Source organism: Ochotona curzoniae, unplaced genomic scaffold (assembly GCF_017591425.1).
Source record: "Ochotona curzoniae isolate NIBS_2020 unplaced genomic scaffold, NIBS_Ocur_1.0 contig_2321, whole genome shotgun sequence".
Lineage (NCBI taxonomy): Eukaryota > Metazoa > Chordata > Mammalia > Lagomorpha > Ochotonidae > Ochotona > Ochotona curzoniae.
Genome location: NW_024465421.1, coordinates 12,040,133 through 12,052,712, shown reverse-complemented (window position 1 = coordinate 12,052,712; position 12,580 = coordinate 12,040,133). Strand labels below are relative to the sequence as shown.

The 12,580-nt window shown below is 49.8% G+C and overlaps 1 protein-coding gene across 3 annotated transcripts in view; it reads left to right on the top strand.

Annotated features, from left to right (window-relative positions):
- The first annotated feature begins 7,617 nt into the window (after positions 1–7,617).
- PRKCB (protein kinase C beta) overlaps positions 7,618–12,580 on the top strand; it is a 289,293-nt gene continuing 284,330 nt past the window's right edge. The window contains exons 1-2 of one of the 3 annotated variants that reach the window (XM_040973193.1): positions 7,618–8,004; positions 8,891–8,922. In XM_040973193.1, coding sequence (XP_040829127.1) covers positions 7,832–8,004; positions 8,891–8,922 — 205 coding nt within the window. In that variant the 5' untranslated portion in view covers positions 7,618–7,831. The remainder of the gene's footprint in view (positions 8,005–8,890; positions 8,923–12,580) is intronic. The other 2 variants (XM_040973192.1, XM_040973194.1) reach the window with 2 other exon arrangements.

The window sequence follows — 12,580 nt, the reverse complement described above, 5'->3', positions numbered from 1 at the left end:
TGTATGGGAGACCTGGGCAGATCCGGGCTCCTGGCTTCGGATTAGCTCAGCTCTGGCTGTTGTGGCTATTTGGGAAGTGAACCAGTGGATGGAAGAGTTTTTCCCTGTATCTCCTTCTCTGGAAATTACAGTTGCAGAGAGAAAGAGAACAACGTTTCACTTAGTTCATTCCCCAGATGGCTGCAATGGCTGGGCCTAAGCCAGGCCAAAGCTAGGAGCCAGCATCTTTTTTCAGGTCTCCCAAATGCATACAGGAGCCCGAGGACTTCAGCCATCCTCTGCTGCTTTTCCAGGCTGTAAACAAAGAACTGGACAGGAAGTGGAGCAGCTGGGATATGAACCGATGCCCATAGGGAATGCTGGCATCACAGGCAGTGGCATTGCCTGCTGTTGGCCATATTTTCTTCAAATAATCTTTCAAAGTCATTCCCCTTTCTCTCTCTCTTCTCTCTCCGAGACTCCCACTGTGCCTAAGGTGCTTTGGTGATATTCTGAAGTTCCTCTCTCCTTTTCAATGATTTTCTCTCTTTAATTTTTGGATTCTCTCTCCTGACTGCTCAAGCGTGCCCTTGTTACCTCAATGAATTTTTGTTTTGGTAAACGTATTTTCAGCTCTGTAACTTGTTTTAGTTTTTTTTTTCTTGTCTTCTGATTTTTTTTCTCTTCCATTTGTTCACGCATTATCTTCTTGACTTTCTCCACCTATTCCTTTAGTTCTTTGAGCATCTTTATGTTTTTTTTTTCTTATTAAGACATTAAACCTTTGTCAAAAATGTATTTCTTATTGTAGAATTGAAGTCAAGATGATGCTTACAAGTAAAGAAAATTTACAAGAAAAAGCTTGACCAAAGTTTTTCAGTTACAAACTTGACTTAAAACATAACAAAAGAAGCAAGATTGTGAACAAGAATGTTTGTGGATTTTCTAAACATAAATAAATGATGCTAGCAGGAATTAACTGAGTGTAATCTACTTAGAAAAAAAAAATCTTAGGCACACAATAACAAGTCCAATTGATGGACTGTAGCGACTTAGTTGTTGGGGTCCGGGCAGTGGATGTGGGGGACATGAAGGGTTGAAGAGTGTTGTTCCATTGCAGGCAGGGCCGCAAGGAACTTCCCGCTGTTTGACAGGGCCTGGTGGACGTCTCTACAACCACCTGAATGCAGCTCCACCTTCTTCTGCATGGACACCGGACCACCCTGCGGAAGAACTCTAATCCATCCAGGCATTATTTGCTACTGTGAGGTTGGCCTTTTACTCAATGTGAGCTTGGAGGTTAATATCAATAATAACGTCTTGCAAAAGGGCCCTCTATTATTCCTACTGTCTTGGCTGTCCCCATTGACCTTATGCTAATAAAGGGACCTATATTTAGGCTTTCATTCTTTCCTCATTCTTTAGGTTCCCCCTTTCTTTGTGATACAAGATTGAGTTGTAGGATAAGAATTGTAGCAGGAACTTCTATTGTTTCTAGGTAGAAGTAGGGCAGAATTATCCTTAGAAATACCCACTTGACCATGATGTAAAAAGTCTGAGCCAGAGTTTGATTTTGTGTAAATAAAGCGGACAGCTTTCGTGCGTTGTCCATTATGATCATGAAATCCTAGTGGTCCATCTTTCTTTCCTCTTTGCGCCTCATCCACGCACCCTTCGTGAGTTCCGAACCCAGCTGGAGCTGGACTCCAGCACTTAGTCATCAGCACCATTTTTCTCACTTCAGAAACAAAGCTTTGATTAGACCCTATATTATTCAGACCTTTACTTCTGAGACTGAGTAGTTGGATACAACAAATGGATTTATTTTCAACATAGGGGTAATGTATTACACCTCTCTGTCAATGTTACTTGAAAACTGCCCATGTCAAAACAGTTTGACAGCAGATGTAACAAATTTGCAATGATTTTTCATTATAGTCCTTGGAAGATGCATGTTAATTCATATTGTTAACCTCAGGACCACAGAGCATAAATCCAAACATAAACAGCTGGCGTGACTTTCAAAGCAATGTTGGATCCCTCACTTTATAATCTTACCATAACTGATAAGTTCATTTTATAGGTCCTGTTAGGCATTAATAATCATTGAGTGGCAGAAGTTAATGAACTTTTCCTGTTACAACAGCCATTGCCGGCAATGGATGTCCTAACATAAGCAGGGAAGTCATTGTTATTGTACAATGCAAGAGGACCTGGAACTCTTCCAAAAGCTTTAAAAAAATAAAAATTAAAAACTGGAATTATATTTGATATTTCCTGACACCTGCATTGATACTATGACTAACACAAGCATGTCAGTTGCCTGAACGGAACCAGCAGTCCATATGCAACCGGAATGCACACAAATAAAATACAGTAAAAGGAAGTAAACTTCATTGCCTATAGATCCCTTCCAGCCAGAGGTTAAAGTTCAAAGACTGAGTGATCAGAGTGCTCATTTACTTCTTCTGCTGGAGGATGACAACAGTGGCATTACCAACAAGTTTCATCATGGAACCATTTTGTATTCTTTGGATTCTTGTTACATGTTCACCTATAAGAAGAGTTATCTGGTGGTTGTCTCTGAGAAGAGTCAAAAGGATATTAAACTCCTAAACTTAAATAGGAGTTGAAATGTTCCTATAAGGTGCCTGGTGCATCCTCCATGTCCACAATCCGTTATGTAACTGAATTTTGAATGCGCTTTTCATTTTGTCATCCCTGGTGGTGCGTTATTGTGCAAAGTCAGTGGTTCTTTCTGTAGGTGATTCTGAATTGACACCAGGATAGAACCATTCTCGCTCAAGTCCAGTGAGGCTGGAGACCCATCTCTATGTTGTTTCAAAGTCAATGTCTAGTAGGTTCTGGAAGTTTCTGTTGGTTTATGTTTTTCTCCCTTTAAATGGGCTGTGCTTTCGTGTTGGTCAATATTAGTTTTTAATCACCATGAGTAGCACTTCCCGCAGTTACCTTGAGGATTGCTTAACGTTTTCCAGTTTCTATTTCTTCAAGTGTCTGAGAGGAATTGTGACATTTTATGAACTTGCCAAACATCTGTCAGGAACTGTCTGTGCAAACCTTGATTTCTTTCATACTGTTTCCGCTGAGAAATAGGATTTCTCTTCAAATCCAGGTTCTTTGCCTGATCAGTAGCTTGTGTTGGAAATGACAGGGGCTGGTTTCTAGGTCAGTCTTACTCTCTTTTGGAACACTCAGGTTTGGGATCCAGGCACCACGTCAGGAGGTAACGCAAGGGGCCAGCGGAGAGACCCACATGAAAGAAAACCAACGCCACTGTCAGTGGACAGCCAGCACCAACTTAGTTGCCATGTGCGTGAGATGCTTTATCGGTCTTAGTCAAGCTACCCCTGCTGATGCCACATGAAACAGAGATAAATATTTATAATATCCATTACCTTTATATTAAATTAATTTAAAATTGCTTCAAAGTTATCCTTTAGGATAGAACTAAGGAAATACAACATGAACCACACGTATAATTTTACGTAGCTACATTACAAAAAAAGAGAAACCAGATAAAATTAATTTTAGAGATTTGCTTTGTCCCAATGCATGCCCACTACCATCATTTCAAAATACAATAAAAGTACAAAATTACTATGAGTTCTTTGACTTTAAGTGTGATCACACTTCTCATTACTTAACATGTTTAGAGTAGCCATATTTGAAATACTCCATAGTCACATCTGGTTTATGACTACTGAGTGAGGGGATCAGAAGGCAAATGGCCCAGATGTGTTTGACAGACAGAAGAAGGAGGTCCAGGGGCTGGAAGTGACTTACCCAGGGCCATGTAATGTTGTAGTTTGAATGGAGGTGCCCCCTCCCCAAAGATACATGTGTTTTGTAAATCCTGGAGCCTAAGATTATCACCCCATTTGAAAAAGAGAGTCTGCACAGATACAATTAAGCTAGGGATCTTGAGGGGCAGGGACCACTCACACTGACCTGAGTGATCCCTAAACACAGCGATAGGGTCTTTATGAGTGATGCAGAGGGAAGCTTCAATAGACAGAAGAGGAGGTGGGATACTGGAATGCAGGAATGCCACAATCTTTTGTACCAACATGAACTTACATTTTGGCTCCTTTTCTTTAAACTTGAAGCCCCTTCCTCCATGGAGGAGAAGCCAGCAGAAGACAGCAGAAGATGGGAGAGATGTGGCCACAAGCCAAGGAAGCTAGGAAAGCTGACAGTGACCACCCCGCCTTCCCCCAAAGCCAGAAGAGGCAAGGCGAGAGGCTCCAGGGGGAACAGGGCTCTGCGGCTGCCTCGATTTAGGTTTTCTGGCTTCCACAAATAGGAGAGAATACGTTTGTTATTTTTAGTCACCTCGGCTTGCGATAACTTTTTATGGCAGCCACAGGAAATGAATATATACAGACAGCAAGCATACAGTCCTGGACGGAGGAGACCTTGGCCTCTACTCCCATACAGAGCCACCTGATTCCTCAGGGCCTTGAGATCTCCCAAACATGTCCAGCCTCTGTCCTCCCATGGTCACATTGGAGCAGTTAGAGGATGGGTGACCTGAAGGAACCATCCCCCATCAGCTAGGAATCCTGACCATATCCTTCTGTCTTATTCTCCTGCCTTACCGACTCACGCATGATCTTGTCATTGCTCTCTCTGCTTCTACCTCTACTGTCCATTTCCCATGTGGCAACCAGGGTCATAATTTCCTTCAAAATAGTAAGTCCCAGCAGGCCATTCTTTTGCTTCCAGCTCTTTCATGGCTTACATGCAACCAAATCCAAACTCCATCTTATAGGGACAAGACCCTGCACGTGCCCGGCTACTTCCTAGACTTCATCTCCTAACCGCTGTCTCGTCTCTGTCCACTCCAGCCCTGGCTGGCAATCGCCAGGCTCTGTCTCCTATGTGCTTGGCCCATTTTCTCCCCTCTGGCTTTAGCCATTATGCTGTGTTCCCTGTCTGGAACATACTCCCCGCAAGGTCCCATGGCTCATCCCTTCACTTTATTCAGACCTTGGCTCTTGTTTCCCACCTATCTGTCATCAAGCCTCTTACTGGCCATGGTCCCTCTTTGTTCATTTGCATGTTTCCTTTTGCCTTGTATTTTTTTTGTTTTTCCTTTCCAGCATGGACTCCACAGCACCTTGCTGTTAGTTGGTTAGGTTATTGCCCCCCTTCTCCACCCTGCATTAGATGATCAGCTCTGTGAAGGTGGGGACTTGTGACTGGTTTATGCAAACAGTGCCTGGACCAGTACCTGGTAGTTGCTCAGGAAACATCTGTGGACTGAATGAACAAAAGAATGAATGTACTTGGGAGTGTGGGCTCTTTAGTCACATCTTTTTTCCTAAAGAAGTCAGAATCTGGATAATGAAGTGACACTCACATACCAAAGGAAAAAAGAAATCAGAGCTGGTTATAAAAAGGCATCCAAAGGCCATCAGTTGGAGATCTCTGACCAGCAGGGATCTGGGTCCAGTGGGAGCTGCACGGCTCATCCTCAGATGTTGCTGCCCTTCTGGGAACCAACTGGTTCTTTGAGATCCACCAGCTCTCGCATGCCCAGGCCCAGGAGCCACGAGGTGCTGTTTGTTGTTATAGAGCAAAGTCATGCAGGGCACTTGGTTCAAAAGGCAGGATGTGAGCTGTGAGCTTCCAGCTCATCGGTTCAAAGGAAGTCTACTGGAGCAGCAGGCCTCTTGGGATGTGTCCCCAAGCCTCCCTGGGAGGTGGTGGGGCCTCTTCAAGAACTAATAATAGGCAGGCACATCCAGTTTCCCAAACATGTCAACCTTAGAAGTAAATGCTATTTTTTCTCCATTACCTTTGAAGGACTACATAGGGGAGGGACATTCTATTATTGCTTTCCACACGCAACCTCGTCATGACTTGTTGGGCTAGACTGTCATAGCGGGACCCCCACTCATTCAGCTCATTCTGCCCTCCTTCATCCATCACTCCCCAGGCTCGGGGAGTGGGCCACCCAACACCACTCAATAGGATTGAATATGGGGATTGAATATGTGTATCTTCACCTTGCTGAATTTTGTTGTCCTTCTCTTTCACTGCTATGGAAGTCACTGGCTCCCTACAGGACTGTTGGGGCTGGGAGGGGAGCCAGCCGCTGGTCTGGCAGGTGATGCTAACTATGGTTGAGCACCTGTTGAGTGGGGATAAGAGGGTGTTCTCTCTCTTTTGTTTTTAGAGATTTACTGTATTTGAAAGTCAGAATTACACACACAGAGAGAGAGAGAGAGAGAGAGAGAGAGAGAGAGAGAGAGAAACAGAGAAAGATCTTCCTTCTGCGGGTGTGCTCTACAAATGGCCACAACACCAGAGCTGGGGAGGTCCCAAGATGGGTGGTAGACGCTTCTTTTGGGTCTCCCACGTGCATGCAAGGTCCCATGACCTTGGCCTATCCTCTATTGCTTTCCCAGGCCATTAGCAGAGAACAAGATAGGAAGCAAAGCAGCAGCTGGGACTCTAACCCATGCCAGTGGGATGCCAGTGCCATGGGTGGAGGATTAGCCCGTGTCAGCCCCTCTCTCATCCCTTCAACCAATAATTGGACCCCAAGGAGGTGTCAGGTCCTCAGCGGGGGCAGGGTATGGGGCATTGGGATTTGATAATAAGTCACCCCTGTCCTTCCCCGACCTCTCCAAGGGCCAGAGGAGGGTAGGAGTTCATGGTCAAATATATAGCTGAGCCCAGGGTGTGGGGCATGGTGGGGGTGGGTTGCCTGGGTGCAGTGTGTGTCCAGGGGCATTCATTCCACATCCAACCCACCGTCTTAGTGACCAGGAGCCCTTCAGCCAATGTGCATGGAGCATCTCTGGGACATTTGTTAATCTCTCTAGCAACATATGAAAGATGACGATTTTGATAACTAAGATGCCTTCATGCTCTTCCAACTCAGATAGACCAATCCAGGCAGACTTGGTTTCCCCCAGATGGTGCACAAATATGACTAGAATTTGTGAAGATGAGTCAGAAATGAAAGCAATTTTAGGAACTACTGATTTATCAGATTTCTTTTCCCTCCCCCCTCTCACCGCAATTAGGAGCCCCGTGGTACGGTTAAGGAAACTGAGTCTCTGTGAAGGGGACACATGGCAAGTAAGGCAGTTCGGACACGCAAAGCCAAGAATACTGCTCTGGGTGGTGGACAGAGATAAAATAAAGACTGACCCTTCCTACCTTGGCAGAACGTGGGGTGTGTGTGTGGGTAGCACAGGCCCTTCACGGATGAGAGACAGCGCGAGCCCATCCCTTGAGGAGACGCGAGCAGAATGGCCAATGCCAGGCATCGTGCCCGCAGGGGCCAAGGGGGGCAATTCACCGCATCCCCCCTCGGAGGTGCTGGGGCTTTGGGTACACCTGAGGCGGTCATCGCCTTCAGGCAGCCCAGCCCCGAAGCACGCAGGCTGCGGTCCCCAACGCCGCAGCGCTGCGGCTGAGCGCACTTCCCGGGGAGGCCGAGCCCCGCCGGGGTTGGGGTGGGGTGGTGGTGCTGGGGGGGTGGGTGCCAAGATGTAAAGCAGCTGGCGGCGCGGAGGCGGGGCCTGGGCGCGATGCAAATGAGGAAGGCGGGGCCGGCCCGCGGCTCCGCCTCCCTCCCCCGCAGCTGGGGCCAGCGGTGCCAAGCGCAGCTGGACGAGCGGCCGCAGCTGGGCGAGTGACAGGCACCGCGCGCGCCGCGGCCGTCAGAGCCGGTGCAGGGGAAGCGTCCGCGGCCCCGGGCGGCAGCCAGCGGCCGCCTCGTCGCGCGCCTCCCGGGCCCACAGCCCCGCGGTCCCGCGGCCCCCGGGGCCGGCCGGCACCTCTCAGGCTCCCCGGTCCCCCCCGCGCGCGCAAGATGGCTGACCCGGCTGCGGGGCCGCCCGCGAGTGAGGGCGAGGAGAGCACCGTGCGCTTCGCCCGCAAAGGCGCCCTCCGGCAGAAGAACGTGCATGAGGTCAAGAACCACAAATTCACCGCTCGCTTCTTCAAGCAGCCCACCTTCTGCAGCCACTGCACCGACTTCATCTGGTGAGGAGAGCGCGCCGGCCCCCGCCGCCTCTCGGGACCCTCTTCTCTCCGCGCACCCCCGAGGGAGACGCAGCCCCGCGGGCACCCCACGTTCCCGCGCACCCCGTCCCGCCCTGGGCTCCCTGACGGACGGGCGGTCGGGCGGGCGCTCCGTCCTCGGTCCCAGACGGCCACCCGCCGGGCGCCCTCTGACCTCTGCTGCAGGTTGCTCCGTCTCTCCCTGGTCCCGGGGTCCCGGTTTCTGCGCTTCGCCCGGCGCCCCCTTCTCCAGCTCCCTGCGGCCTGGGGCGTCCAGCCCTCCTGTCAGTCGTTTTTGAGTGCGCCTCTCCGAGCTTGCCTTCCCGCCCCTCAGTCTTCTGCACACACCTCTGAGAGCCCCTTCCCTCCGTTTCCCACCTTCCAGGCGTGCAGGGTCCTTTCTCCCTTCGGAGCCTCCCCAGAGGACCCCCGCCCCGCAGGGTCCTTCCTGTCCCCTCTCCTCTGGAGGAGTCCTCTTCTCTCTTCCCTCCTAGGGGACTCGGGGCACCTGGGGGGGGGGGCGCGGAGCGCCTGCTAACCTTCCGCCCCCCAGCCTTTTATTCCCCCCCCATCACTCCAATGGAAACGCTGTCCTTCCCCTCCTCCCGCGTCTGCGTCCCGTCCCGCCACCTGGTGGTCGCAGCCTCCTCTCCCCCCGGCTGGGAGAAGAGAGGATGTGGGGGTTACGGCCAAGCTCCCGTCTGCCCCCCCAGCCCTCGCCTGCGGGCGGAAGGCCCTGGGGCACCCGCCTGTGTCTGCGAAGCCGCACCTGGGAGCCGGGGGCGGGGCGGGGGAGAGGAGGGTGACTGTGTAGGGGAATTGGCTGTGGCCGCCGGGGGCCTGATGCGTCTCCCTCTGCTTCTTGCAGGGGCTTTGGGAAGCAAGGATTCCAGTGTCAAGGTAGGCTCTGGGGGCTCCGGGACTGCTGCGGTTTGCGGGCAGAGAGAAGGTGAAAGTCTTGCTGGACGTGATCGGGTTAGGCAGAAAGTGAAGAACTCAGCGTCTGTCAAAGTGACCTCCCAGGCTAGGAGTCCTTCCGCGCCAAAAGGGTCCTTTGAGGGTGTGTGTGTGCAAGGATGCTCTGTCCAGGAGAATGCCAGTGCGGCTGGGAGGCAGCGAATGACAAGGGAGTGCTTTCCGCCCTTTCTTCCCAGTCCCAAGGGGTCTCCAGGATGGGTCCTGGCGTGGCCAGTCCTGCCCCTTCTCTACAACCTGCTCTTTCTCCCCTCAGAGTCAGGTTCCACCCAGTGTTTGCCTTGCAGAAGTCTCTGCAGGTGGCTGCTGCCTCTCCAGATGGCACATCCCCTTAAAAAAAAAAAAGGCATCGGTGGCTGTCCCCTGGGCAGTAGTTCCTGATGGGACACTCCTCAGATCAGATCCGGTTTAGGGGCCCTCTCCCCCAACAATATTCTGTGCAGACACGGGAGTTTCCCTCCCCATGACTGGGCACCTGGGTTCGTGGAGTCTGGTTTGAGATCCTCGACGCTCGCCAGGGATGCCCAAAGTACCAGTCTTGACTTGAGGTCACGCAGAAGGGGGCCTCCAGCTGTGCCTGGCTGTCTAACTCACTTAGGATGTGTGAAACGTTTTATCATAAAACGTTTTATCCTGTCCACGGTTCAGGACAATGTTTTGTCGACATCAGAGTCTCTAGCTTGAGCTGTGCTGAGAAACGCTTTGTTTTTGCGCTGTAGCAAGTGTTGGGATTGAGGGCAGTGGTTTTAGGACAGGGGTCGTCCCCATTCACCATTTTGTCTTCATTGAGCCCAACCTGGTTGGCTTCACCCATTCCCCTGCAGTCCTTTACAGTTGAAAAGAGTGTGTGTGCGTTGTGTTCCCACTGTAAGACTAGGCATGGTTGAGTGTGGTGAGAAGTGACACATTTCTTGTGTGTGTGTGTGTGTGTGTGTGTGTTAGGGGCAGGTTGGCCGCCCTGGTGAACTGGGTTTATATCAAGAGAAAAAAAGCATTTGAGCTTTGAAGCGTTGAAGGTGTGGTTTGGCACTGAGTGGCGGTTTTGTGATCCCCCTGGAGTTGTGCACATTTTTTATTGGCAGGAGGGCCCTGCCTGATGTTCCCGTGAGGCGCGCAGGCTCCCTCTCACCTGGGATTTGGGCTGGTGTGGCTCAACCCCAGGTGGGAGCTTTTAGTCTCTCTTAACAAGATTGGAAGCCTTGGTTTTTTTCATGCCTCTTCCCAGAGGACTTTCTAAATCTCTTTGAAGGGCACCAACTTAGGTCCTGGTACTACTGGTTTCTAGAACTCTGACCTCTTAAGCAAAAATCCCAGTGGCATCTTGGTGCAGGAATGGGTCATTTTTTCTTTGAGGTTCCCGTCTACCTCCTGCAGAGGTGGATGCAATTTTCACTAATTTTGCTGCTATGGATGTAGCGGCACCTGCCTGTTGTTGGGGGTGTCTAGGAAATCCATTTGGAACATGTAGGGTGATTGGCACGTTGTATCTATGTATGGTATGTTGTATTATACTGTATTCCATAGTTATGCATAATTATGAACTATTGATCCAGAAATTTACAATGCTGAAAGAAGTGGAAACACTAAATTAACCAGCCTGATTTTGTTGGCACCCACTGAATGGACGTATAGAATTGTCGCACTGTGCTCTGTGGATAACGGACCATGTAAATCATTAAAAAAAAAGTTAAAAATAAGGAGTGCACAGGGCATGGTAACTCTGCAGTGAAAAAATCTTTTTATTCAAAGTCTGGAAAACGACAGGCATTTTCTGGTGCAGTGAGAACAAAAAACCAGCACTGGAGCTTCTAGTTAAATACGGCGCCTTACAGATTGGGAGTGTCTGTGTCTTTTTTTTCTCCTCATACTCGGCCCCTGTGTGCAGTGTAGAGGTGGCATGGGTCACCAGGAAAGTCACTGTGGGTTTCACACCTGCCTTTGCATCTCCCTGTGCTTAGTACTTCAGCTTTCTCATCCACGAGGTAAGGCCAGCCCCAGCGTCCACCTGACAGTTACCCAGTCGCTTCGGGTTATTGCAGTATCTGAGATGTCTGTACTAGAGCCTCAAGTGTCACTCTTAGGATGGTCCCCAGACTCCTCCCACGGTGGGGCCCTGGTGCAGGAGAAGCCTGACTCAGCCGGGGTTCTTTGCTACAGAATTATCTGCCATGTGAGAGGAAAAACAAAAATGAAAAAAACAAACTCAGCTGGGAACATCTGGTCACCCTGCATTGCTGCTTCGGCAGTGTATTTTCGCAAGAGTTGCAGAGGGGTGAATTGGATGCACCTGTAAATGAGATGTTCGTTGAGGGGGGAGGTGGGGCGATTCTATAACCCTACATTGTTTGGGGACCGTTTCTGTAACCCTAGAGGGTATGTCCGTGCTACCTGATTGTTGTTGGAGTCTGAGATCACCTCTTAAAATGGAGTCAGCATTTTGGTAGAAGACAGGAGGCTTGGTTCATCCTGTCCCCTACGCTGTCAGCCCCAGGGCCCAGGACCTTGAGTTCTTTTCAGTTTTTGGTTCTGCCCTCCCTAGGGAATGGCAGTTATCTTGCTGTCCAAGGCGGACGTAAGGCTCCCCAGTTATCTCCTGGTTCTTTGAGCTGGCAGGAAGGAGGACGGGAACCGAGGCCCCTTGGCTAGCGTCTCTTGTGGGCCTTGCCTGCAGACACAAGAGCCTGGAGTCTGTTAGCTAGAACTTTCTCACACTCCTATCTTGTGGCAAGGGAGCACGTGGGAAGTGGACTAGTGGGGGGGCAGCCGTGCTGTCGGGTACCAGCTGGGGGTAAGGACTTTCTGTTTCTGACGTAGAAGGAGAAAGAGGTTCTGATTTCTGATTCTCTTGGGTAGAAATAGTGTAGGGTGGCAGAACATGGCCCTCTTGCTTTTGCATTGCTAGGGGACAACACTGTAGGCCCACAGCCACATGAGCTTTTCCTTTTCATGTCCCCACCTCACCCCCCCTTTTTTTTTTTTAATATAAAGCTATTCTTTGTAGGATAGGTTAGGCTTGCCTCTGGCTAGCGGACCCTGGGACTGTCAGCGCCTGCTGTGAATATGCCTAAATTCTGGATTAAAAGTCAGATCGTTTTAGACCAATAAGGTGGACTTCTGTGGTGTGAAGCGTCTTAGAGGAAGCTTCAGTTTGGCAGAGAGAGAAACACCTCATTTAGAGGAAATCTATTAGAAATAGTAAAATGTGGACATTGTGAATTTGTACAGTGAGGTTGGGCTGCGATAAATGTTGCGTTTGAATCTCTCGGTGTGTGACCTTGGGCAAGTCGTCTCCCCTGTAGTGGCCTTCATCTTTCTATCTGTAAAGTGGGAATAGCATCCAGCTCACAGGATTATGGTGAGGAGTCATGAGTAGTGGCAGATATCCATGACTCTAAGTGAGCTCATCATTATTACTTGATGAGTGGCAGGAAATTGTGTCAAAGCTGGAAAGCATTCATTCTGGAACTCGTCGAATGACTGTGCCTCTTTCGTGTACTTCTAAAGTCCGTTCCTTCGCAGGCTTTGGGTAACACCTGTGGGTACACACTTCAGGGTCTGGGCCCTCAGCACCAGGCTTGCTTCT